The sequence below is a fragment of the Dasypus novemcinctus genome, chromosome 22, assembly GCF_030445035.2.
Source record: "Dasypus novemcinctus isolate mDasNov1 chromosome 22, mDasNov1.1.hap2, whole genome shotgun sequence".
Classification (NCBI taxonomy): Eukaryota; Metazoa; Chordata; class Mammalia; order Cingulata; family Dasypodidae; genus Dasypus; species Dasypus novemcinctus.
Genome location: NC_080694.1, coordinates 59,557,703 through 59,585,340, shown reverse-complemented (window position 1 = coordinate 59,585,340; position 27,638 = coordinate 59,557,703). Strand labels below are relative to the sequence as shown.

Genomic DNA, 27,638 nt, shown 5'->3' with positions numbered 1-27,638 from the left:
GTCCTGGGTTCAATCCCAGATACCTCCTTTAAAAAAATAAAAGCTTGAAACTGCTGCTCTCTCCACCAAGCATGGACCCTGTGGCCACCTTGGCTCAGTAACTCACCTCCTTAGCTGGGGCCTTGACCTGAAGCCATGCCTGAAGGTTGAGGCTGCCCTGGTGTGCTACAGGGACCCTGAACCAGGCCAGATCACACGTGGGTGCCGCCTTCATCCTTCTTCCCCCAGCTCTAGGCCTGGGAAGCTTTACTGTGTGGTCTGGAAATCTGGAACTGGGTGGGGATGGGCCACCAGCTCCAAGGACCACAGTGTGACCACCCTCACAGCCGTGGCCCCCTCCCGGCTCTCTGGCTCCCTGGTGGCCCCCTCCCCTGGGGCCTGCTGCTCCAGCCCTCCCCTCGCATCCACAGTCCACGGCACCAGTGCGCACTCGAGCTTCACCGCGCTGAACGCCTCACCCTGATGAGAAAGCAGTGGGTTCCCGCAGGCACCTCCACGCACTGTCCCCCTTGCCTTTCCCACGTGGCAGCACCAGCCTCACTGCAGGTGTCCCTGCCACGGGAAAGCAACCGCCGAATGAGGGGGCGGCTATGGCGGGGGCCTGGCCTGGGTGTCAGAGGGCCACCCAGGCGGGGTTCCCTGATGCCACCAGGGAGAGGGGCCCGTGTGGCCAGGGGCGTGGTGCCACCAGAGTCCAGAGGGTCCGGGGCAGTGGCCCTAGCGGCCGCGGCGGGCCCCGGCTCCGTGCAGCACCAGGCCGGCCTCGGGCACCGTCACCCCCTGCGCCCCCACGAACGCGGGGCACACGGCGAGGGGGCTGTCATTGGACACCAGGAGGAAGAAGGGCCGCAGCGGCCCCGCGAAGGCCGCGCGCGGGCACGTGTAGATGTGCGAGCGGTCCCGCATGTGGTAGAAGGACACGTCGCCCGCCTCGTAGTCCAGGAAGACGCCCACGCGGCCGAGCCGCTCGCGCAGAGGCAGCAGGAGCGCGGGGGCGGCCAGCGGGCGGTACTGGTCCCCAAACAGCTCCAGGGCCCAGACGCCGTCGCCCGCCGCCTCCTCGCCCTTCCTGGGCAGGTCGGCCCCGCACACGCCCACGGCCCACGCCATCACGTCCTCCACCTCCACCTCCCAGTAGTGCCGCCCGGAGCTGAAGCGCTCCAGGCCCAGGACGCACTGCCAGAGGTCGAACCTCTCGGGGTTGTCGGGGACCTCCTGCCGGCGGGCGCCCCGGAACACGCTCCTGCGGTCCTCGGACAGGAAGAGCTCGGGGTGCGCCGTGGCCGGGTCCAGGACCACATCGGCTGCGGGGGAGTCTCAGGGTTAGTGGGGTGGGGGCCTTGAGAGCCCCGGAAACCATGTCCCTTCTGCTCCCAAAAAGCTGGTGGGTCCCCCCACGTGACAGCCCTCTGCACCTCTCAGAACTACTGCAGCTCCACTTCTACCTCTGGGTGCAGGGCATTGCCTTTGGGGAAGGGCATCCGTACTCTAAGCAGCTCAGACCATTTACCAGATGAGCCCAAATCAGGGCCCCCCACTTCCTCCCAGCATTGTCAGGTCTGTCTCCTTTTCTAGTCAGGAAACGTGGTCCACGGGACCCTCTTTAGTTGGAAACCTTCCAGCTGGGCTTAAGCCAGAAAAGAGGCCACATCCCTCCCAGGACGCAGTGAAGCCAGTTTTTCACATCTCCCGCCCCACCCCCGCAGAGCAGTTCCAGCCCATGTCCCAGAGTCCTGACTGGTGTCGTCACCGGTCCCCTGGGCACCATCGCTATGTGACCCCATGACAAGAGATTCCAGTGACTGACAAGGGCACTCTCCAGAGGTTCAAGGAAGACAAATGTCCCCTGCCTGCTGCCCGAGAGGTGGGGGGGATATTACCCTTCAGTTTTGTTCTAACAGTCCAGGTGCGAGGACCCCAGCTGCGTCTCCTCTGGGAGTAGGAAATGTGTTGGACTCCCGGCATTCCGCACATGTCTTAGTCTGTGTTTATTACCTGTGCCCGCCAGGTCTCTACTGTGTTAAAATGATTTTCTCCTTTCTCCATGGTGACACTTCTGACAGCTACGTTTTGCAATTCACTTAGCTAAAGGGGAAAGGCTGAAGTGCCAAAGGGGAAAGGCTGGAATGCCAAAGGGGAAAGGCTGAAGTGCTAAAGGGGAAAAGCTGAAGTGCCAAAGGGGAAAGGCTGAAATGCTAAAGGGGAAAGGCTGAAGTGCCAAAGGGGAAAGGCTGAAGTGCTAAAGGGGAAAGGCTGAAGTGCGGTGGTATCTGGCAAAACTTGGATTCAGAGGTGCTAATGGGCAGAAAGTATAAATCATGAAACGAGAAATGCCCCTGGCAGGAGGCAGGGGTAGTGGTGGGAAGCTCTCTCCTCTGTCCCCTCACGCTCTCTCTGCAGAGTATCCCAAGTTCTCCTGGGAGCAGGAAGGCATTCCTGGCCAATAATTATATATCCTTGAGAGGGGTGTGAGAAGCTTATTGCCTTCCCCCAACCCGGCTCTTCAACTGTGCTCAGACTCTACCACCTTCCGGGTTAGAAACAGCTAAGCCAGTGCTGTCTTCTTTCAGATTAATCCCTGAGCCAAAGGGCAATGACTACTGAAACAGATATGGTGGACCTCTGGTAAACAATGATTAAACTATTGTAAAAAAGAAAAGGCTGTCAAAAGTAAACTGTAAGGTAGATTAAGAGCTCCTGGAATTGCTCAGTATCAGAGCTGGCTTCCAGTCCTGGGTGGTGTGACAGTTAATTTCATGTGTCAGCTTGGTTAGGTTATGGTATCCAGTTGTTTGTCAAGCAAGCACTGACCTGATGGTTACTTTGAGGGTGTATCATAGATGGGTTTGCATCTAATCAGTTGATTGCATCTACAGCTGATTGCATCTACAATCAACAAAGGAGACTGGCCTCAGAAATGTGGAGCGCCTCCTCATCCAATTAGTTGGAAATCTTAAACGTCAGAACTGAGGATTTCAGAAATCTGAAAGATGAATTTCTGCCTCTACTTTAGACAACCAGCTTCCCTTGGGGAATCCAACTTCAGCTTTACTGGAGTTTCTACCTTATGGCTGCACTATAGCGGAGGGACTGGCCAGATTTCCTAATCACCTTTGTTGGAATTTCCAGCTCCTGGTCTGTCCTATGGAATTTGGACTTACCAGACCTTGCAGTCACATGAGCCAGTTCCTATAATAGATCTCTTAATGTATGTGTTTCTATTTCTCTGGAGAACCCTGACAGCTAAAGATGGGAATTGCTCTCTGGGGCCCCCAAGCCAGTCTTGGATCCCCTTTAATGTGTGCTGATGGCTGGTGGGTTGGAGGAAAGTTGGAATCAAAGGGAAGGTCAGAGGTGCTCACCTGCCTGTAGGACGGTTCTTCTCCACCCTGTAAAGGGACAGAAGGGGACATCAGAAGACAATGGCTAACAAAGCAGAAGGCAATCTGCAGGGAGTGGTTCAGAAAATGCTAAACTTACGCAATTCCTCTTGAAGTTGCTTTGAAAAAGAAACAGAAATAAAGGAACGTCCTCAGTAGAGGAACCAGGAGACTTAGGTTTGTATAAATGATGGAGGACGGGCCCTTTAGGAACAGCCCCCCACCTGCAACCCTGCCCCATGCATAAGGAATTGGCAAGTGTCCAGGAAGGATGATGACCAGGAGGCTGGAATTACCAGCGCTCCTTCACCACTCAGCAGTGCTGCGTGCGGCCAGAGAACGAAGGCGGCGTTTGCAGGACGTGGAAAGCCAGCGCCCGTGGGTTAATTACTGGGATGTGACAGTGCCAAGCCCGTGAAGCTGCCTCTCTTTGCTGCCCTCTCTGTCCCTGTGCTCCTGCCTGTCTGAACTGCACCCTCTGTATGGCTGTGAACCTCCCTCTTAATGTTTACCTTCTGTTAGACGTTCTTCCCACAGTTTCTTCCATGCAATTTCTTTTTCTTCCCTTTCAACCTCTTTCTCCACTGCCAGAACCTCTTTTTCCACTGCCAGAACCTCTTTTTCCTTTTGGAGTTTCTTCACAAGGTAGATGCCCCCGGCCATGAGGAGGATCAGGGTGGGCAGGATGACGGCCAGAGCCACCATCCAGGGCGATGTGCTGGGCATGAAGGATTCTACAAGGGGAGCCGGGAAAGCCACTTAGCCAGAGCCGTGGGTGAGCACAGCCCTCAGGGCATGTCTAAAGAGCACCCTCGGGTCCCCGGTCTGCCTCCTTCTCCCCCAGAAAGAGAAAGAGACTCATGGCCTGCACTGGTTCACCCCACAATCATGGCCAGGCCTGGGGTTCAGGAGCCCGAAAAGCAGAAATACCCGAACTCACTAAAGGATGGGGCCGTGGGAATAAGAGCTGAGCAGCGCTGCCACATCCCCACGGCCACCACCCTGGGACAAGCCACCGTCACATCTTGCTTGCAGTAGTGCGATGCCCTCCTGCTTCTGCCCTTCACTTCCACAGCCTGTCCTCATGGAGCAGGGAGAACGTGTTCTTTCCTGACCATCTAAGTTATAATTAAAACACTCCCAATTCCCTGGGGGCCCCATTCCCTCCTCCACTTTACTTTTCCAATAGTTCTTATGACCTTCTGGTATAATACACTTTTACTTAATTATTACATTTATTGCTCTACATCTCTCCAGAATGTGAGTTCCATGACGGCAGGGATCTCTGGTTTATCCTCGGTTTCTAGAACAAGGCCTCGAGCATATGAGATGCTTTCTAAGTATTTGTTGAATGAATAAATGAGTGACTGCAGATAGGGACTTTCCCCAGCTCTGTCCCTTGGGAAATCCTTGAGGATTCAGCAGCCACCCATATCAACCACCATTTATTACAATGGTTCTTAAATCTTAAATAATTGTCACAAGACAAGGCCAGTCATGAGAAAAATTGTCAGACTTACCCACAGTGAAGAGGCACCTCTCATGGGTTTTTAGAATACTTGATCTCCCTTTCTGGCAAAGGGAGCAGCCTCAGCTCAGGCTGCAGCCCCAAGCTCTTTGGGGTCAGGAACCCACCCCACCCCCTCTCAGGGCTCCAGCCTGATTCCTGAGGGTCCTGGCTCCCCACGATGAGTCTCCAGAGAGCAGGGAGCTCACTTGGAATGAAGATTCCTGCTTCCACCTCCTGGCTGAGCCGGGGGTTGTGGATGGAGCAGAACATGTTTCTCACAGAGTCGTCTCTGATGATCACGGCCAAGGTGACGGTGAAGAGGCCATCGGTGCCAGCAGTGTAAGCCTCCTCCAGGGTGGGCACGATCTCGCCGTAGGGGTCCCTCCACACTGCGTGGGGCTGCGGGTACCAGGCGGCAGAGGAGCACTTCAGCCGGATGCCCCCATCCTCCTGGCCCTTCATCTCCACGAGGGGCTTGGAGCCCAGGCCTGGGGAGGGAGACAGGGCTCAGCTGAAAAGGCAGGTGTGTCCTGGAAGCTCTGCTCTAAGGATGAGAGCCAAGGCGAGGAGGGAGAGCCAACGGGAGGAGGGAGAGCCAAGAGGAGGAGGAAGAGCCAAGGGGAGGAGGGAGAGCCAGGCGGCGGCTCCTGTGAACCTGGATTGCATGGCCCCCATGTGCCTAACCTCTGCAGAGGAAGAAGGGGAGGAAGGCAAGGAGGGAGGCAGGGTGGGAAGGAGGAGACAGGGAGAAAGAAAGGCAGGAAGAAGGGAAGGAAGCAAGAACCCTGAGGCCAGGACATTCCCAGGACAGCAAAATGCCAAAGAAGCTGTGAGATCTCCAAGGCCAGGGACTAGCACAGCATGGTAGTCTTTCTCCACCACACTTCCACACATCACACTTTCTCTGCCTCCTGACACGGGCTTTTTGCCTGGTGCATTCCATCAGGGGCTCTAATTTTCTCACTTCTAGGTGAGTATGTCCATTCAGACCTGAAAAGGCATTTCACTTTCTGCTCCTGGGAAAACTTCTCAGTAGCCTTGGCTTCCGCAAGCTCTAGAATAACACAAGGTCTGAAAGCTGCCCGGCCAGCAGAACCCTGAGAGCCTTTTTGACCGGAAGACCCCGCTCCATCTCCTGGCTCAGGGCTTCACAGCACCACAGCTATCTGCGGCTGTTCTTTCAGGAGAATGGACAGAGCTGGCCTGCTGAGCCAACACTTAGCCCAGTGCAGAGACGTGTGTCCACCAGAGGCTCAATTAGGCAGTTTTCTTATTGTCCTCCACAACATCCACCTACTGGAAAGATCTGGATGTCCTGGGGTCCTAAAAATAAAATACTGCCTCCTCCAAGTCTGTCATTAGAACAACATCCTCAAAAACCTTAAGAATCCCTAAGCAAAATGGGGTATATGCAGACAATGGGATTTTCCAGCCCTGCAAAGAGGAAAGAAGTTCTGATACATGATGCAGCACAGATGAACCCTGAGGACATCACGTTGACTGAAATGAGCCAGACAGAAAGAACAACTATGGTAAGAGCTTATTGACTGAAATAAATAGAATGTACAAATTCACAGCGTCAGAAACTAGAATACAGGTTCCCAGGTTCCCGAGTGGAGTGGGGAATGGGCAGTTAATGCTTAATCGGTAGAGTTTTCGTTTGGGATGATGGAAAAGTTTTGGTGAAGGATGGTGACGAGGTAGTACAACAGCATACATGCAATTAACTCATGCAATGCTTGAAAGTGGTTAAAATGGGAACTTTTAGGTTGTATTTGTGTTAATAGAATAAAAATATAAAAACTCAAAGAACTGTACAACGCAAAAAGTGAACCCTAATGTAAACTATAGACTATAGTTACTGGTGGAATGATAATAATATTGTTTCATCAATTGGAACAAAGGTACTACACTAATGCAAAGTGTAAGTAATAGGAAAACTGTGTGTATGTGTGAACGGGGGCGGCTAGGAATATGGGAGCTCTATTTTCTCCATGATTTTTATATAAACCTACAATTGCCCAAATAAAAAATTAAAAAAAAAACACCCAGACTATAACAAATTAATGAACTTAAAAATTAGCTGAAAAAATCTTGTGAATCCAGACTCTTCCTGACGATAGCCTATCTTTAAAATGATCTTCAATAAAAGTGAATAACAGGTCATGAAGGGCTGCAAAAATGTGGTCCTGGTCATCCAAAACTCTTTTGAGTAGTTCCTTTTTCAAGCCTGACCCAACAAATTATAGCAAAGACAGGAGATCAAAACAATCACTTAACAGTTCTTGCTGCTCAGTCCATTTTTTTCTAAGAAATAGAGAGAAAAACCTAGTTGGATATTTAACTGCTCACACAGAAACTCTGCAATGGAATAAAATGCAAATGAGAAAAAATGTTTCTACACAACATTCAGCCTGGTTCAAGGAGACAAGCAAGAGATAATAGACTTAGGGGCAAAACCAGCCAAACAATCAACCAACTGACCAAAAACACAGAAATTTCTACAACTATTCAATTCAGCAAGGGCAGGACAGAGCAGTTATATTTGCAAGAAAAGAATAGAGGAAGAGTTATATTTGCTACGAAGACAGGTGTAACCACACACAAGGAGTGCGCGCCATAATGAGAGCCACCCAGTGCGAAAGAAAGAGCAGTCGGCCCAGGAATGGCGCCACACACATGGAGAGCTGACACAAGATGACACAGCAAAAAGAAACACTGATTCGCGGTGATGCTGATAAGGATAGAAGTGGTCACAGAAGAACACACACAGAATGGACACAGAGAGCAGACAACTGGGGGCCAGGGGGAGGAGGGGGTTAAGGGGACAGAAATAAATAAATAAATAAATAAATAAATAAATCTTAAAAAAAAAACAAAGATGGGCAAGGCCCAGAAACCCTCCTCCATTCTGTATCAGTCAGGAGCAAGGTTGCCCTTCTGAGTAACAAAGACGGAATCTTCTGGGAAAGGCACACCCTCCCCAAACCTCCACTGCCCACTGAGCCCCGCAGGTGCACGGCTCACTCCCTCACTTCCTTCTAGGTCTTTGTTCAATTCCATCTTTTCAGTGAAGCCATTGTGGTCCTGACCATCCTATTTAAAACGACAATGTCCTCCCTGCCCAGCATCCCTACCCCTGTTCCATGCTTTATTTTTTCTATAGAACCCATCACCATCTGCCATATTATGAATTTTACCTACTTATTTCACTTATCACTCTGTGCTCCCTTCAGAACGTGAGCTCAATGAGGGCAGCAGTTTTCCTGCATTTTGTTCGCAGGTTTCTAGAAGAATGCCTCAAATATAGGAGACACTTGTTAAGTATTTGCTGATTGAATTCAGGAGTGTCTATGATAAGAAGAACCCCATAGACAAATTTTTCCCTCTCTAAAATTTTGATATCAGGCATTCATGTTTTTCGCTCATTCATTTAACAACTTTGCCATGTACGTACTGGAAGTCAAGCTATTTGCTAGATGTTGGATATGGAGTAAGGAATAATTGCTGTGTTAGATCTGATTGGTTCTGATTGTGGTTTGTGCTATAATGCTCTTAGAAGTGTGTGTAGCAACAACCACTATAAAAGTATGTATATACTATAAAAAGTACCTTTTTAGTGATGCCTACAAAAAATGTTCAGTTCACCGGGACACATGGTTAGATGAATACTTCTTCCCAGACAGTGAGGTGTAGCTCTGTACCCAATGAAAACATGCTGACCTGGGTGCCATGGGCCTTATAAAGGAAAATTCTTAGCATCATTTTTTTATGATAGCACAAAGCTGGAACCAACCTGAAAAATCCTCAAGCACAGAATGGATGAGTACACTGTGGCACAGTTGCACAATGGAACATTAAGCAGCAATTAAAATGAAGAAACTGCAGCTACAAAGAAGCACACTAATAAATCTCAAATACACAATGGAGGGTGAAAAGAGGCCAGATAGAAAATATACAGTGTGACTGCATGTAAATAAAATTCAAAAACAGGAAACTAAACTACATATTTTCAAAGATAATTTTGGGGGTACATCTATGGAGAAAAGCAAGGGAATATCACTGTAGAAGTTGGGACAGAGTTTACCTTTGAGATGGGAGGAAAGGGGCTGTGACTGAGAAGGGACGGGAGAAGGCCCTGTTCTGTTGATGGGCATAATGGTTACTTGATCATAATTACTCAGTAAGCCAAACATCATTAATGTTTTATTACATTTACTGTATGTGTTTTATAGTTCACAATAAAAACATCTAATTCTAAAACATGTTACTGAGAAAGGTCCTTAAAGATCTTTAGGTAGGTATTGATATAGCCTGTGCATAAATTCAAAATTGTTTCCAAGTGTACCTAGTCCCCAAAATGTCCAAATAAGTAATATAGGCCCTACAGTCTTTGAATGTTCAGAAGGGATGTAAGACTGAAGGTGTATTCAAGGTTGCATCCAGATGGAATGTGGAAGATATGCTAAATCCAAGCTGGCTTGGAATGTGGGGAATATGTAACTCACCTGGAGGAAATAACCTACCTGATACTCAGCTCAAACACTGAAGGAACTAACCAAAGGTCTGTTTGCATACCATCACCCTTTGTCTCCCTAACCTTAAACCTCTGTATAAAAGAGACGAAAAATGCTATTAGGGGCTCGGTTTTTTTAGGACAATAGTCCTACGATCCCGGCCAGTCAAAATAAACCAACTTCTTTCTCAGAATTCTTGTGTCCTGGCTTTCAATACTGTGCACACCCCACTTCTCTGCAACATTTTGGGGTTCACCGGGATTGCGCTGAGAAGGTCAGAGGTGGCAACAGTTGTTTGCCCCTCCTGGATGTCTCCAAGGAGGCTGGGAGGGCCTGGGCAAAACCCAGGCCTGGGTGCCCCTGGACACCCCATTTGAGTCCAAAAAGAAGTTGTGGTCTTCACTGGAGCCCTCCCAGATGAACCGGAGGCACCGGAAGGTTTGAGAGACCCTGAGATCAAAGCAAGGAGCTCCGCGTGTTGGACTGGTAAGACCCCGGGGGCATAGTGCAGGAAAAGCCTAATTCTAAAATCAGGAGGGAGGCTGATCACCTCTCAAAGGGGAGGCCCTAACTCCTGAGAATACAGGAGGAAGCCATCTCCTCTCCAGGTCCGAGGCAAGGAAAGGGGGGTGGTTGGGTGCATGTGCTTGTGGCGACTGAGTGAGACACAGAAAATTACTTCTGCATGGTGAGTGCGGAGTCCTGATCCATGGTTCCATGGTGACCTCATAAGATCAAGGACAGTCTGGGACCCTCTTCAGTATCGGGGGCTTATACCAATCCGAAAAGGTCAAGAGGCACTGAAAACTCCCACGATGGATGCGGCCAGAGACCCATAAGGCCAGATGAAGTGTAAGGCTTGAGTGACTGCTGTGCAACATCGGCACAGGGTGGAAATGGGAAACACACACAGTCAAACCCCGTTAGGCTGTATGCTGAAAAACTTCCCCCATGCATTCCATGAAGATGTGTATGGCATAAGGTTTCAGCCAGGAAAGTTTAAGATGCTTTGTGAATTAGAATGGCCAACTTTCAGTGTGGGCTGACCCCAGGAGGTCACTTTGGTCACTGGATCATCCATAAGGTCCACAATGTGGTAACTGGAAATGCAGGGCATCCAGACCAATTCCCCTACATCAATGTTTGGGAAAACGCTGTAAGCCAAAACCCACCTTGATTAGGGAGTGGGTGACTAAGGAAGCTAGAATTTGCTTAATACAGAAACTGAGGAGTGCCGTACCAAGGACCAAGCAATCACTGTGCAAAGGGCCCAGAGAAAGTGTGCCCCAAATCCAGTGCTGATCCACCCATTTTAGAAGGGCCATATAAACATGAATTTCTGTCACCTTATGCGATGACTCCCATCACGGCAGTACTAAGGAATGAAAATGAGCTAGTGTCCCTAAGCAGTGTCCTGTTGTCGTCATCCACACGGGGAAGTGCGACGCCCACACCATCCCCACCGCTGCTTTTATCACCATCAGAGAGGGCACCTATAACATCCCCGCAGTTGCCTTTATTGCCATCTGCACCTGAGAGCCCTACGCCATCCCCACAGCAGCTTTTACGGTCTCTGCAGTGGTCTTTGGCACCTTCCGCAAGGGAAAATGCAGACCAGCTGCTTTTACAGCCGGTTGCCCCTGGCAACGTCTCTGCAGCACTGCCCATCAGTCAGGAAGGAGATGCTGAGAGGCAACAACTCAAACCACAGTGAGCCCAGGGGCCAGAGGGAGCAGAGAGAAGGGCTGCCTTACAGCTACCTCTCCATGAAGCCAGGACCCCAATCTTTTACGATGCAGATGGCCAGGTTCAGGGGGGAAGCTGGACATTCATCTATCAGCCTTTTACGACAATGGATCTCTTTAACTGGAAAAGCCACACCCTATCATTCTCAGAGAAGCCTCAGGCCATGACAGACCTTTTCCAGTCCATCATATAGACCCACAAACCCACCTGGGCTGATTGTAAACAATTTATAACAACTTTATTGAACTTTGAAAAGAGAATGGGTGCCACGCAGGGACATCTAACCTGGCTTAGAGAGCACGCACCTGAGGGAACTTTGGACAGTGATCAATATGCCCACCTGCAGTTCCCAGAGGAGGACCCCTGTGGGATCCGAATAGCGACTTAGGGCTCAACCTACTAGAAACATTCCATAAGGCCTTAGTTGAAGGATTCAAGTGTTGCCACCTTTCTCCGCCCCTCCTCCCCTTCCAGCCCCCGCCACCCTTCCCGCCAGTCCCGCCCATATTACCAACCTACAATCTGCCCTCTTCCCCAGTAACTGCTTACGGCATATTACCAGAGGTCTGCCCCCCCAGTTTTAGCCAATCCGCAGCCACCCCTCCGCCCTGCTCTCCCCTTCATACTCCACCCCCTTCCCTACCTATATAACCAAGTGTACTTCCGCAATAAAGCAGACCTGTTCTTGCGCTCAAGCGGTCTCCGTGGTTTTTCCCCAACCACGCGTCCCCCATGCCTGGAGAACCAGTGCTCCCTCTTGGGGCATCCCCCACCAGTGGTTCGGCAGGAGCAAGCCCCCCCGACTCTTGGGCCTGAGCGAGGACGAAACCCTCTCGCTCAGCCACAACTGGCGCCCAACGTGGCAGCTCCTCCCCCGGCCCCTCTCTGCTGCTGCTGCTGCTGTGATCGTCCTCCTCTCCAGGTAGGGACCCCTTGCCCGGACGAGCCCCAAGGGACCCCTCGCCGTCGTCCTGTCCCTATCCCGTCATGGGCGCCTCTTTGTCATTGCGTCAGGTGCCGCAAGTCAGAGCCCTCGCTGCCCTGCTCAATGCCAATGGAGTCCGCGTCTCCTTGCGGCAGCTCCAAAAGTACTGGGATCTCTTGCTCCCTTTTAATCCGTGGCTTGCCACCTGCCAACTCTGGAGCCCGGACACATACTCACGACTCATTGATCGAGTCACCTCCGCCATGGAGCACGAGAAACGCACCTTCCCAACAGGCCTCTTACCCGTTCTCGTTGCCATTCGCGCCTGTCTCCTTGGCGCTCCTACCAAAGCCGTTTATGAAGCTTCTCCCAAACGGCCTCTAGACTGTGATCCCAATGAGCCCGCCGACACTGACTCTCTGTCTAACCAACTTGCTGCCGCTCTCGAGCGCGAACCTCCCTGCCCGAGCTCCCCGCAGCAGACAGAAACCACTCCTGCCGCTCCCCAATATGGCGGACTTCTGCCTTCTTCCCCCACTTCTGCCCAAGATGGCGCGCATCCGGCTTCTTCTTTGCCGGTGTCCTCCTCCTGCCTCTACCCGCCTCTTCCTGCCCAGTCAGCATCCTGTTCGGGCCCGGAAACTGCATGGTCGCCATCTTCCGCTAAACTGGAAACGCCCCTCGTGCCATCTTGTCCGCTGCCGGATGTTGCTGCTCTGCCATCTTCGCCGGTGCCCGGAAGGGTCCCGCCGCCATTTTGTTGTCGCCCGGAAGCCGCTAAGCCACCATTTTCTTACCCGTGTTCCGCTTATCCCTTGCCGCCGCCATACGGCAATAGCCCTTCACCTGCCTTGGCTGCTCCATCAGTCCCCGGTGCCACGTCTTCTCAAACCCCCCAGCTGTATCCGCTAAATCCGCAGCCCATGCCACAGTGACCCCAAACTTGGCTACCCTTTACAGCGGAAGAGGTCAGGACCCTCCACAAAGCTGTGAAGGAAGACGGAATTGGCAGCCCTTATGCGCAGCAACTACTTGAGGAGTTGGGGACCCAACTCGTTCTCCCATATGACTGGATTGCACTAGCCCGTGCCATCTTAACGCCGGGTCAATTTATTGAATGGCGCGCCCATTACCAAGCGGCTGTTGACCGGCAAATCATGGAGAATGCCCAAGCTGGCGTCCTCGATCCCTCCGATGCATACACGGGGACCAACAATTATGCAGACCCTCGTTCTTACCTCCAAATTGACCCAGGGTTTTGGCACCGGGTAAAGGTCCTTGTCCAGCGGTCTTTCTCTCTAGTCTCCACCAAGCAGCCCACCAAGCTCGCGCAACTGCTTCAAGACTCTAATGAGACTTTCTCAGCATTTGTCGCCCGCGTCCTGGAAGCTTGCCAGCGGAAAATTTCTAGCGAGGACGCCCAGTTTGCGCTGGCCAAAGAACTTATCATAGACGGGTGCCTTGCGCCTTTCCGGGCCGTGGTCCTTCCCATACGCGACAAAGCTCTGCACGAATGGGTCCTTGCTTGCCATGACGTCGACCCACAAGTCAAAACACTCACCGCTGCCTTTGCCTCTGCCATGGCTGTTTCATCCGCCCCCACTTCTGTCTGCTTTCGGTGCGGCCAGCCCAGCCACTTCATCCGCGAGTGCTCCCAGCCAGGCCCAGCGCCTCACTCAGACCCGCCGATGCGACGGCCAAGGGGCCCTTCTACGCCATGTCCGCGTTGTGGGAAAGGATATCACTGGGCCCGCGACTGCCGTTCCGCCCAAGGTTCCCAGCAGCCTTTAAACTCCCAGCGGGGCAGGCCTCAGCCCCACCCCCAAGAGGCCCCCAGAAAAATTCCCAAGCCATAATGTGGACAATGCCCATCACGCGCCACCAGAGACCCTCATTAGAACTTAAAATCGATGGGCAATGGCTCGATGGGCTCCTGGATTCTGGCGCTGAAGTTTCCTGTGTTCCCTTCAAAGTCGCTGCGTTCAATCACTGGCCCCTAGAAACCGGCCCTCAAGTCATCGGCGCCACGGGGGCCGCCACCTCCTGGAAAACATCCCAGCCTCTGCATTGGAGTGACCGAGAAGGCCATGAAGGCCAAATTCGCCCACTCGTCCTTTCGTCTGTCTAAACCATCTTATGGGGGAGAGATGTCCTCAGCCAGCTAAAGGCCCGAATCACCACAGAAGCCTTCTCAGCTGCGCTGCCCCCCCCTTCTAGGGGCCACTGCTCCTATCTCAAAACCTGACCCTATCCCTCTGGAATGGGACACAGAGGAGCCCATCTGGGTCGAGCAGTGGCCCTTACCAGCTCACAAATTACAAGCTCTCTCCGCCCTCGTCCAAGAGCAGCTACAGACAGGGCACATAGAGTCATCCACTAGTCCCTACAATTCACCAGTCTTTGTCATCAGCAAAAAGAGCACTAGCAAATACCGCCTTCTCCACGACCTCCGCGAGATCAACAAGCATATCAAACCAATGGGGTCACCTCAGCCAGGATGCCCGCACCCCACTGCAGTCCCCCAACATTTTCATGCAGCAACCATTGACATCAAGGACTGCTTTTTCTCTATTCCTCTTCACCCACGAGACTGTCCGTGATTTGTGTTTACAGTCCCACGCACCAACAACCAGGGCGCAGCGCTTCGATTCCAATGGCGAGTGCTACCGCAAGGTATGCGGAACAGCCCAACCATATGTCAGCTCTATGTCAACCATGCCATTGAGCCGCTGCGCTCAAAGTTTCATCCAGAGCAAACATACATTCTCCACTATATGGATGACCTTCTCTTAGCAGCGAGCTCCAGCGCGCTCCTCAATGACCTGCTCTCTGCAGTGATGACAAACCTTTCAAGCCTCGGACTTACCGTGCAATCAGACAAAATAAACCTCCAACCTCCTTTTCAATTTTTGGGCTTTCATTTTCATCACTTCATTCAGCCCACAAGCCCACAAATTCATGTCTCTCACAAGATGACGCTGACTGAACTCCAACAACTTTTCCGACAAATCAATTGGCTTCGCTCGGCGCTGCCCATCACAACAGCGCAGATGCAACCCCTCTTCGAGCTCTTGCAGACCAAAGATAGCCCACCAACTGCAGCCACCCGCAGCATCACCATCACTCCTGCTGCTCGAGAAGTCGTCCAGCAAGTTAGCGCCACTCTGCAGCAGTGCCGCCTGGAGCGGTTCTCCCCTAACCTTCAATTTTGGCTTTAGTTCTGCCAACGCCAATCACTCCCACAGGTCTCTTGTGGCAAGATGGCCCTCTCCTTTTTCTGCATACGTCAGAGAGCAAACTTCTGAAAATCTGCCCTTTTACAAGGGCCTGGATCGTGTTGGCCACTGACTTAGTACTTCTCTCCATACAAACGTATGGCATCCCGCCACACACCATTGTCTGGCCTTTAGATGCCAAGGAAGTTACCTCCCTCATCATGAACAATGCCCAAATGCAGAGCCTGGTAGAGCTCTTTCGCGGCTCCTTTGACAACCACTATCCTCATCACCGATTGCTGCAGGGAATGTCTCAATTGGCATTTTCCAACCCGTTCCATCCATTGCCCGCGCGGAACCCAATCCCCTCAGCCATCACTGCCTTCACAGATGCCTCAAAAACGGCATTTGCAGCCATTATATACACTCCTGGAAATCCTGAGCCACAGCAACTGCTGTTCGCAAATGACTTCTCTGTTCAAGTAGGTGAGCTTCTGGCCGTCGCTGCAGTCCTTAACCTCCACCCAAACCAGTCTCTCAACATCTTCACTGACAGCCTATACACCCTTCAAGTGTGCCGCAGCCTCCCGCTTGCCACTTTCTTACCGAGTGACTCAAACATTGACCGAGCACTCGCCTTCGTACAGCGACTGCTTGAGGCGAGGCAGCAGCCCTGGTTCATTGCTCATATCAGAAGCCATTCTGGCCTACCAGGACCGCTGGCTCAAGGGAATGACCTCGCTGATGCTTCTGTGTCAAGTCGCCAGGCAAACCCAGTCCTCCTCCATGAAAGCCCTGCCAACGGGCCAGCTCCTGCATTCCCAATTCCACTTCTCTGCGCGGTCCATCCGGAAGCTCTTCCCCGACCTACCCATTGAAACTTGCAAACACCTTGTGCGCGCGTGCGGGACTTGCGCGCCATTGTTGCCACTTGGGCCTTTGCAGCCTCAGGGTGTTAACCCCCGCGGCCTCTGCCCAAACTCAAGGTGGCAATTAGATGTCACTCATGTCAGTGCATTTGGCCGCCTCAAATATCTTCATGTGGCAACTGACACCTTTTCGCATCTGTGCCATGCAGTCCCTCTTGCGGGAGAAAGTGCTAAACACTGCATCAAGGCGCTTTGCCAAGCTATTTTGTTCATGGGAATTCCATGGGATCTCAAAACAGACAATGGACCAGCATATTGCAGTGCCTCCTTCGCCAGCTTCATGCAGATGTATCACATCACGCATCATTTTGGCATTCCACACAATCCACAGGGGCAAGGAATCATCGAGCGCACTCACCAACAGCTCAAGCTACTTATTAAAAAAGAAAGGGCCTCTTCTCCCCACAAGGCCCCAGCCGACGTCGTGACTGCCTGCCTCATTCATCACAATCTCCTAACCTTCGATGACCATGGACTCTCCCCCACCCATAAGCACTGGGGACCCATGTGGCAGCCGTCGCAAGTTCCCCTTGTCCATTGGAAAGACCCTGCCACAAATCGTTGGCAAGATCCAGCTCCCCTCCCAGCACAGGGGAGGGGCTTTGCTTGCGTCTTTCCAGATTCTGAGCCGCAGCCGCTCTGGGTTCCTGGGCGTTGCATTCGGCCCGCCACTGACCCACTAGTTCCACCGAACGATCAGCACCCTATGCCTTCGGTGAGAGATAACATTGACAGTGGATACGGCCCAGAGGTCGCCCCGTTCACCCGGATCCAGCACCAGCCATCATCAAGGAACGCCCCTTCTTAAAATGTTTCAGACCCTTACCCCGCTCTCCTTACCCCCCTCATGCTGCCCGCTCGCCAAGTGTGGAGAGCGAGGAGTTTTCTCCACAGATGCCGCACCGTCAGATGATGCCTCTACACAGCCTCGCAGCCGTTCTCTTCGTCCTGGCTTCCCTCGCTCTCCCAGCCGCTGCCAACCCGAGTCACCAGCCCTTCAATTGGACCCTCTCCCTCTGGCAACAAAAAAGGCTCCTCGCCTGGAACGTAACGGCCTCCGCCCCCTCTTTCACTACTGATGTCGCCAACCTCACTGGACGCACGAACCTTCCGTCTTATGAGTGGGGGGGACACAACCCCGCTGCCACAGGTTTCTCCACCTACTCCAGACCGCACGCCTATAGCTTCTTGTCTTCCTCTCCTTACTTCTCCCCAACTACTCCTCCCCCTCGGGCGAGGGGTACAGGGGCATCACAGGCCCGTTTCGCTGGCAAGGCTCGGCGTGCGCCAGGCGTCGGCATGCGCCGACCCTAATAGCGGGCACATGCGTCCTGGCCAGATGCTATGCTGTCCGCTCACGACCGGCCGGTCCTTGTGGTCTCCCCCCACCCCTCGTCTTATCCCCGTGCCCGTCCCTATAACCTCCTTTTCCTCCTACTCTTCCTCCTAATCCTTGTCTTTTGTTGCTGCGCACGCCGAGCCATTCACACCCACCGTGCGCACCAAAACTTGTTGCTTCAATTTCTTTTTAAAACAAAAGGAACAATTGTTGCCACCTTTCTCCGCCCCTCCTCCCCTTCCAGCCCCCGCCACCCTTCCCACCAGTCCCGCCCATATTACCAACCTACAATCTGCCCTCTTCCCCAGTAACTGCTTACGGCGTATTACCAGAGGTCTGCCCCCCCAGTTTTAGCCAATCCGCAGCCACCCCTCCACCCTGCTCTCCCCTTCATACTCCACCCCCTTCCCTGCCTATATAACCAAGTATACTTCTGCAATAAAGCAGACCTGTTCTTGCGCTCAAGCGGTCTCCGTGGTTTTTCCCCAACCGCGCGTCCCCCACACCTGGAGAACCGGTGCTCCCTCTTGGGGCACCCCCCGCCAGTGGTTCGGCAGGAGCAAGCCCCCCCGACTCTTGGGCCTGAGCGAGGATGAAACCCTCTCGCTCAGCCACATTCAAGGTGGGGAGCCGCAAGGCAGTGACTATGGCAATGACCAGTTAAATTCTACAGGCCTGGATGAGAGTCCTGCTCAATTCTATGAGAGACTGTGTGAAGCGTTTCGTGTATAAACACCCTTTAACCCAGATGCTTCTGAGAGCCAAACAATGGTCAATGCAGTATTTGTTGCCCAATCACAGACAGATATCTGAAGAAAGCTTCAGAAATTGGATGGGTTTGCTGGAATGAATATCTCTCAGCTCATGGAAGTAGCTCCTAAGGTCTATGTCATCTGTGATGTAGAAACAAGAAGGGATCAAAATAGAAAAATGAAAAAGAAGGCAGATCTTCTGGCAGCGGCAATTGTGTAAAAATCCATTCCTGTGTCAAGGAAAGTAACTTGGCAAGCACCAGCCCCAAGGAGAGGGAAAGGCCCACATATAGGGCGAAATCAGTGTGCATGCTGCAAAGAGGATGGGCATTGGAAGTGAGAGTATCCCAGCTGGACACTTGACCCGGACTCTGTGGACAAAACATTAGCCAGAAAAGCCAGTGGGGCCTCACAACCCAAATGCTGGGTCCAAAGAGGTTCAGAAAAAAACCCTATAGATCAGATCATTGGGCTGGCAGGAATGCAGGACTCTGATAGAAATTATTAGGACAGACTGGGCTCCTATTCTCTCTGCCCCAAGGAGCCAATGGTTGGAGTCCAAATTGGGGGCCGTACCATACAATGACACTAGGGCTCAACATTCTGTAATGACAAAGCCAATTGAGCCTCTATCAAATAGACAACCCACTATCGGGGCAACTGGCAAAAGTGCCCAACGGCCCTTCCTTCAAGCCAGGACCTGCAACACTGGGGAAAGGAGGTCACTCATGAATTCCTTTATCTTTCAGAGTGCCCAGCAACCCTCCTGGGTTGAGACCTGCTGTCTAACCTACAGGCTCAAATTACCTTTGATGCCACGGGGCAATTCACACTGACACTGGGGCCACAGGACCCTCCAAAAATAGTGCTAACCCTTCCTCTGCAGGAGGAATGGAGACTGTTTTGCCTCAGTGAGACTGGCCAATCCATGGCCATGCAGCTCCCCTTTGAAGATGTGCCTGAAGAATGGGCAGAGGGAAACCCAATGGGGATGACTCATGACATTCCTCCAATTATTATTGAAATAAATCCAACAGCCAGTCCAGTAAGCATAAGGCAATATCCAGTTCCACGTGAAGTGCAAGAAAAGCTCCAGCTACATATTCAGAGATTACTGAATGAGGGCACATTGAGGCCGTGCCAGTCTCCGTGGAACACCCCACTCTTCCCAGTTAAAAAGGCTGATGGAGATTACCGCCCAGTCCAGGACTTATGAGCAGTTAATTCGGCAGTAATAACCCTTCATTCTGCGGTTTCTAATCCTTATATTGTCATCAGCTTAATACCCTCATCAGCAATCAACTTTTCATGCCTAGATCTTAAGGATGCCTTCTTCTGCATTCCAGTAGCACCCCAGAGCCAGCCAATTTTGCCTTTACATGGGAAAATCCAAACTCAGATGAAAAGCAGCCACTAACATGGATGTGATTGCCTCAGGGATTTAAAAATGCACCCACTATTTCTGGACAAGCCCTGGCCAGAGATCTCAAATCCTTTAAAGCAGGAAGCCATAATTGTTTTCTCCTCCAATATGTAGATGACCTCATTCTCGGAAGTCCTACCTATCAAGACTGCACTGGTGGAACCCATGCTCTTTTAAAGCATCTACAGCAAAAGGGCTATTGGGTGCCTAAGAAAAAAAGCCCAAATCTGCCTACCTCAGGTCAAATATCTACGTTATAAAATAACACAGGAGTGCCGTGAACTGGGACTTGAAAGAAAGAAAGCAATCTGTAGTCTCCCTGAGCCTAATATCTGCCAGATGCTGTGAGAGTTCCTTGGGGCAGCTGGATTCTGCTGCAATTGGATCCCCAAATTGTGGTCCTCATGCGCCCTTTATATGAAACCATGAAGGGAGGAGACCGTGATTCCCTGCTCTGGGAAAGCCCACAGAAAAATGCTTTCACTGCTCTCAAACAAGCTGTAATGGAAGCACCAAGCATCGGACTTCCAGACATCACTAAGCTGTTCTACCTCTACATTTACAACCACCAAAGCATTGCAGTAGGAATACTCCCTCAAGACCTGCTTCCTGGGAAAGGCCTGTAGCATATCTATCCACACAACTGGACACTGTAGCCCAGGGATGGCCCTCATGTTTGCAAGCTGTAGCAGCTGCAGCCATGCTTACAGTAGAAGCTATAAAACTAACTGTTGGGCAGCCTATAATTATCTGGGTTCTGCATGCAGTAATTACAATCTTAGAAGCCAAAGGGACACATTTTCTTACTAAGAGCCACCTGGTAAAATATTAAACCCTATCATGTGAAAATCCATCCATCCAGCTGGAACTTGTCAAAACCCTAAATCCAGCCACCCTGCTACCCGTGGAGCCAGGGATTCCTGCCCATAACTGCCTGGAAACATTGCAAGAAGTATATTCCAGCCAGCCAGACCTTCATGACCAGCCACTGGCAATTCCTGACATGGAGTTCTTCACAGATGGGAGTAGCCTTATGCAGGACAGCAATCCACAAGCAGGATATGCTGTAGTAACATCTGAAACCACAGTAGAGGTGCAAAGCCTCCCAGATAACACATCAGCACAGAAAGCTGAACTCATTGCCCTCACCTGAGCCCTGCCACTTGCAGCTGGAGCCAAAGTTAACATCTGCACAAATGCAAAATATGCCTTTCTTACCCTACATGTGCATGGAGCATTATACACACAAAAGGGACTCATTCATTCAGGAGGGAAGAGCATTAAATAGGGCACATAGATTCTGGAGCTATTAGAAGCAGTTTGGGAGCCTGTCAAAGTGGCTGTAATGCACTGTAAGGGACACCAGAGAAGCCACAGACCTATTGCCCAGGGAAGTCAGAAGGCAGATGCTGAAGCAAAAAGAGTGGCACGGGAAGGATCTCTGTCTGAAAACCTGGCCCCACTCTCATTTCTCAACCTCTAAATTATCAGAAACTCCAGTATACACTGCCTGCTCTCATCCCACAGCCTCTGAGTCACAAAGAGCCACAATATACTCAAGCCAAGAGTGAATTGATTCTCTCTGAGGGCGGGACACAAGAAGAAAATGGACGGTGGACATGGCCTCATCACAGAATAGTTGTGCCACAAATATTAGCAGCAGCTGTAGTTCAGGACTACCATGAGAACACACACTTGGGAAAAACCCATTTGAAGGAAGTGTTAGAAAGATTCTTCTACATCCCAAGACTAGTTGCTATCACCCATGCTGTATGCCAACGGTGTGTGACATGTGCAAGGAATACCCCTCGCCAGGGGCCCACAGGAGCCCCAGGGGTCCAGGGAACTGGCCGTATGCCTCTTGAAGATCTAGTAGTTGATTTCACTTAAATGCCATGATCTGGAGTCTATAAATATCTCCTAGTCCTTGTTTTCATGTTTACTGGCTGGGTGGAAACATTTTCCACTCGAACAGAAAAAGCTGAAGAAGTAGCTAAGGGTCTTCTCCTCAGGGAAATCATTCCTCGCTATTGGCTACTACTGCTCTCGATTGGCTTTGACAATGGACCTGACTTCGTCTCCAAAATCACACAAAAGATTGCAAGGGCACTGCACATCCAATGGAAACTGCACACTGCTTACCATTCTCAGAGCTCAGGAAAGGTACAGTGAATGAACCGTACAATAAAGACTTATATTGCCAAGATTTGCCAAGAAACTGAGCTCACATGGGTGCAAGTACTTCCAAGTGCTCTCCTACAAGTTCGAGACAGCCCAAGCCAAAAACTAAGGCTAACCCCTTATGAAATCCTCTTTGGGAGGCCTCCTCCCATAATCAGAAATATAGAAGGGGATCTCAGAGAAAGAGGAAACTTATCAATAACTCAGCAGATGATCAGCTTAGGAAAGCCCCTACATAATCTGCATCACTGGGCCCAAGAAAGGGCCCCCATTAGCTTAAGCAGCTCTCTACACCCGTACAAGCCAGGAGATGCAGTTTGGGTCAAGGACTGGAAGTCAGCTCCACCGTCCCCTCAATGGCAAGGACCCTATCTTGGCATTTTATCCACACCCACTGCAGTTAAATGAGCTGAAATCACGCCGTGGATACACCATAGCCAAGTCAAGCGAGAGTCCTGGACACCTGTATTCCAGATACGCACAGCTCAACCAAACCCATCTTGTGAAAAAGGGGAACACTGAGCCCTGCTCCAGTCACACCCCAGAAGCTGACTGGTCCACGCACGGCTGAAGATTGAGGACGGAACACCGAGCCCAGCTCAAGACACACCCAGAAAGCTGATATGTCTACCCACAGCCAAAAATTAGGAATCTGGTTTAAGCCATTAAATGCCCCTTCGGCTAATTTTCCTGCTTCTAGCCCAAACCCTCCCCTGGTCCCAGGTTGACACCACAGAGTGTGAGCCATGTATTCAAAACATGCATACAGGGACCCATGTCAACACCACATTAATATATCATAGTCATTAATATATCATAGTCATTACACCTGCAAGGGCCAAGTAACCACCTGTCAGTTTCAGGGAATCTCCTGTAGTGTCTGTAACGCATCTGGCCAAATAACCTGCTATGACCCTAGACCCCCAAGAGTCTCCCGTAAATGGGAAATAAGAGTGCTTGATCAAAATGGGGAGCTACTTTCCTCCACACCAGTCATGAGCCAGAACCAACAAGTGTCCCTCCTATTTGACGCATGTCAATTTATAGACCCCGGGATACCATGGAACACAGATTGTGGAAGGCTCAGCTGAGAATAGATGTATACTCATAACAATAAGTACATGTGCGCTCCAGAAATGGGAAGTGCAGCCCAAGGAGGGGGGCTTTTGGTGCAAGTACATAGGTGCATACTACTGCCCCTGCTGGTCCTCTGTCACCTGGGCCACCTGGAACACAGACACAGCTAAACAGCCATCCTCACCAAGGGAATGGCCCCGGGTAAGTGCCCACGTGGTCAATGTAACCCCTTAAACCTCACCATCCTTAAACCTGAATCCTGGCAGACTCAGGGAGTCCAAATGGGCCTCCGCATTGATGGTAAAGAATAGACCCAGGAGCCTACGTTGGGTATCGGGAATACCCACTCACAAGTAAAGCCCGTTCTGTGCTCCACACCTTCTGTGAAGAAATGGAAAGGCCCTTTTCCATCCCACAAGCAGCTAGAAACCTTTTATAAGCCTGGCTGAAGTGGTAGGGGCAGCCTTAAATGTCTCCTCATGCTACATATGTGGAGGTACTAATGTGGGAGACCAATGGCCCTGGGAAAACAGGGAATACAATTACAGCCAACCATATAATGCAACTGACCTCCTGGCTGTCCCCCGAGATAGTAGGTGGCCCTTGCAAATGACTGTCATAGGAAAATTTGTGCTTCAAGGGCCTGCCTAAGCTCCTCTATAGCTGTTGGAAACCTAACATGTACAGGGGGAACATTCCAAAATTATACTACAAATACAACAGAACCTTGGGGAACATGGAATGAATCTGACCTCGTTCTCATAAATTGTACTTTCCCCAAATTAATCACAGTGTGGAACTCCTCTGCAAAGGGCACCTTTACTGCCCCAAATGGTTTGTCCTGGATTTGTGGGAAGGGTGCATTCTGAGAACTTCTGCGAAACTGGTGTGGAACATGTATGCTTGGTACAATAAAACCCTCCTTCTTCCTCATTCCCTTAACAGAAGGGAAAGAGCTACACCAGCCAGTATATCAAAACACACGAGGAAAAAGGGCTGTCACAATGTGGGGAGGTGAAGAATGGCCCCCTGAGCATATAATCCAATACTACGGGCCAGCAACTTGGGCAGAGGATGGCATGTGGAGTTATGGAACCCCTATCTATATGGTAAACCGAATCATCTGCCTACAAGCTGTGGTAGAGATAATAACTAATGAAACTGCCCATGCACTAAACTTACTAGCCCAACAGCAAACTAAATTCAGAAATGCTATCTATCAAAACAGTCTTGCCCTAGACTATCTCTTGGCAGCTGAAGGGGGAGTTTGTGGAAAGTTCAATGTCTCTAACTGCTGCCTTGAATTAGATAACACAGGAAAGGTTATTGATGAAACTACAAGCAAAATAGTAAAAATTGCTCATGTCCCAGTGCAAAACTGGAATGGTTGGAATTTAAAGAATCCCTTTGTAAGCTGGCAGTCAATAGTAAACAATTTCAAGCTTCTACTGGGAATAATTGCCTTTTTCAGAGGAGCATGCACCATCCTTCCATGCCTCTTCCCTTTCATCATAAAAAGATTGTGAATCCTAATAAATGGTATATAGTAAGAAGGCAAACAGCCGCCCATCTCATGGCTCTATATACATACCAGTCAGTCCAGAGGGACTCAGACAATAGTGACGCCAAAGCTTAATAAATTAACCTTGGCCTCAAAGGGGGGAACATGATAAAGCCTGTTCATAAATTCAAAATTGTTTCCAAGTGTACCTAGTCCCCAAAATGTACAAATAAGTAGTATAGACCCTACAGTCTTTGAATGTTCAGAAGGAATGGAAGACTGAAGGTGTATTCAAGGTTGCATCCAGATGGAATGTGGAAGATATGCTAAATCCCAGCTGTGGAAGATATGCTAAATCCAAGCTGGCTTGGAATGTGGGGAATATGTAACTTACCTGGAGGAATTAACCTACCTGATACTCAGCTCAAACAGTGAAGAAACTAACCAAATGTCTGTTTGCATACCATCACCCTTTGTCTCCCTAACCTTAAACCTCTGTATAAAAGAGCCTGAAAAATGCTATTCGGGGCTCGGTTTTTATTAGGACAACAGTCTGATGAGTCAGGCCAGTCAAAATAAACCAACTTCCTTCTCAGAGTTCTCATGTCCTGGCCTTCAATACTGCACACACCCCACTTCCCTACAACAGCAGGAAACTGATCTGAAGCTGGAAGAGCAAATTCAGAGATAGACAGATGACAGGTCAGTAGGGGTCCAGGGTCTATGTGTGTGTGTACATGTGGAATGGGAATTATTACTCAGTGGGTGCAGAGTTTCTGCTTGACTAGATGAAAAGGTGTAATGGATGTTAGTGACTGTAGCACAATATTGTGAGCGTAATTAACAACTCTGAATGGTATGCTTGAAAGTGAAAAAAAGGGAAATTTTGAATTATGTATGCATATGTCGCTATAATAACAGGGAAAAAGAGTAAACAGACCCATCTGTGGGACTGAACATTCCCCCCTGCTGCAGGCCACAGCCAGTTCCCCGTGAGCTCCTCAAGCTGTGACGCCCGTGGCCTGGCAGGCAAACCTGCTCCCAGGAGCACAGGGCAAGCAGCGGGGATTCCAGCAAAAACCGCTGGTCTGCAGTGGGGCGAGCAGGGAGCCCTTTCCCCAGGAGTCCCACTGCGCAAGGCCACCTACCTGCCACCTCGAGGTGCACGATGGCCTCGTCGTAGAACCCGTCTTCTTGGAAGTAACAGCTATAGTCGCCGTCCTCGTGGGCAGTGACGTTGTGGATGACCAGCGCTGCGTGCCCCCGGCCCAGGTCCGCGCCCTCGAGGCTCATCCTTCCGAGGTACTGCTGCATCTGCTCCTCTGGCCACTCCCGCCCGTCCCTGTACACCAGCACGGCGGAGGAGAAGTGGGTGCGGAACCAGCGCACCTCCATGGCCTCGGCGCTCTTCTCGGGGTACAGTTGGCAGCGCAACGTGCTGCTCTTTCCCACCATGGCCAGCACGGGCTCGGGAGGCCCCACGACAGTGAACTGGGCTGTTCACGAGGGGGTGGGACCAGAGAGGGGCCTCAGCCGCCAGAACTGCGGGGGGAAGGGCTGCCAGTGCAGGGTCCACGGCTTCTCTCTGGGGTCCCAGGGGCACCCTGGGTGAGGGTTTTCGGGGTGGCACCTCTGGGTGGGGTTGTGAGTCCCGTGAGGGGAGACCCTGTGCCCACAGGGGGCTTTTCCTCGACACCCCAGGCCAGCACAGTGCCTGGAAGGTAGTGGAAGCCTGAGCTTTGAAGTACGGTGGCCACTAGCTCCACAGAATTGAGAAGTACTGATAAGTAACATAAACACAGGATTTTAAAGGCTTAGTATATTAAAAAAAAAATCTAATGGAAAATTTCTTACGTTAATCTAATGATCAAATAAAAATGATTTGCATATGTCAGGCTAAATCAAATATGCCATTACCATTTATTTCATGTGTTTACTTTCCTGAAGGCGGTGCCTTACTTCAGAATTTAAAATTACACAGGAGGCTGGCATCTGGGCCTGTCACTCTATTTCTAGGGGGCAGAGCTGGTGGACACTCAAGGAAGATGCCCGCAAGGAGTGCATGGGCCCGGGCTCCTCTGCTTTGGGGACTGAGTGCTGCTTTTCCTTTCTGGGAAGGAGCAAGTGGCAGGAACCCCTACCTGAGAGCTGGCCAAAGGTGCTGAGGAAGAGGAGGAAGACAAGGGCGCCCTGTGGGGAGACGCGCAGGGAAGCGGCTGGCTCCATCAGCCCCGGACCTGGATCCCCTGGGAGCATCTGCGCCACGTCTGCCCTTTTTCTCCCGGCTCAGGTACCTCCAGAGAGATGAGTCATCAGACCTTCCAGGACACACGCCAGGACCCTCGTGGCCCCTCCCCCCCCAGGAGGACCCGGTAGGCTTCCTGCTCTCCACACCCTTCCCCTCCCCTCCCAGACAGCCAGGGGAGCCCAGGCCCAGACCCCGCCTTCCCTGCGCAGCCACCTGCGTTCGTACCCCACCTGGAGCTCAGCCCCCTTACCGCGCAGGGCTCCTCTCCAGGTGTCTCCCCTGGGACCCTAAAGGACAAGGTTCCCGTTACCCCGGTCTCTCCAACGCGCCCTTGGACACAGTCACAACCAGAGAACCAGCCTTCCCCTCCTGTAGGCGTGGCGTCCCGAGCTGTGTGACCAGGCAGTGTCTGCTCTGTGGTCGCCAAGTTCAAGTTTCTAAGGCGGGGCTCCCGCCCTGAGCCCAGGCTGTGGGCCAGCCAGTGGGGCCCCAGGGGCCTCCCATCTCTGCTCTGCTCGGTTTCTGCACCCACAAAAGGAGACATCTCCCAGGGGTGCTGTGAGTGATAAAAGAGAGTTACACTTAAAGTACTTAGCACGGCACCTGCCCATTTCAAGTTCTAGGCCAATGAGCCTGTTATTCCAATCCCAGTTCTCCTGCTTTTGAAAAGTTCATTCATTTTTCTGCAGCCCAGTTTTCTTCACGTGTATAAAGAGGATAAACAGGGTGGTTTATGGGGAAAATACCCCCAATAACATTTATGGACCATTGTTAGTAGTATTGGAATGCTGTTTTAGCAATTATAAAAAATGTTTCACAACAATGCAAGATATGGGTGGTGCTGAACCTTATGGGAAACCTATAGGTGATGCATGATTGCTTTGTAAACTCACAA

The 27,638-nt window shown here is 51.2% G+C and overlaps 1 protein-coding gene across 1 annotated transcript; it reads right to left on the bottom strand.

Annotated features, from left to right (window-relative positions):
* Positions 1 to 613: 613 nt before the first annotated feature.
* LOC101443948 (butyrophilin subfamily 2 member A2-like) lies at positions 614 to 26,721 on the bottom strand. The gene is made up of 7 exons (XM_058285362.1): positions 26,637 to 26,721; positions 25,644 to 25,991; positions 5,097 to 5,378; positions 3,950 to 4,114; positions 3,481 to 3,504; positions 3,363 to 3,389; positions 614 to 1,304 (listed from the first exon to the last, which is right to left on the bottom strand). The coding sequence occupies exons 1-7, from the start codon at positions 26,719 to 26,721 to the stop codon at positions 718 to 720; spliced, it is 1,518 nt and encodes a 505-aa protein (XP_058141345.1). The 3' UTR covers positions 614 to 717.
* Between the last annotated feature and the right edge of the window lie 917 nt (positions 26,722 to 27,638).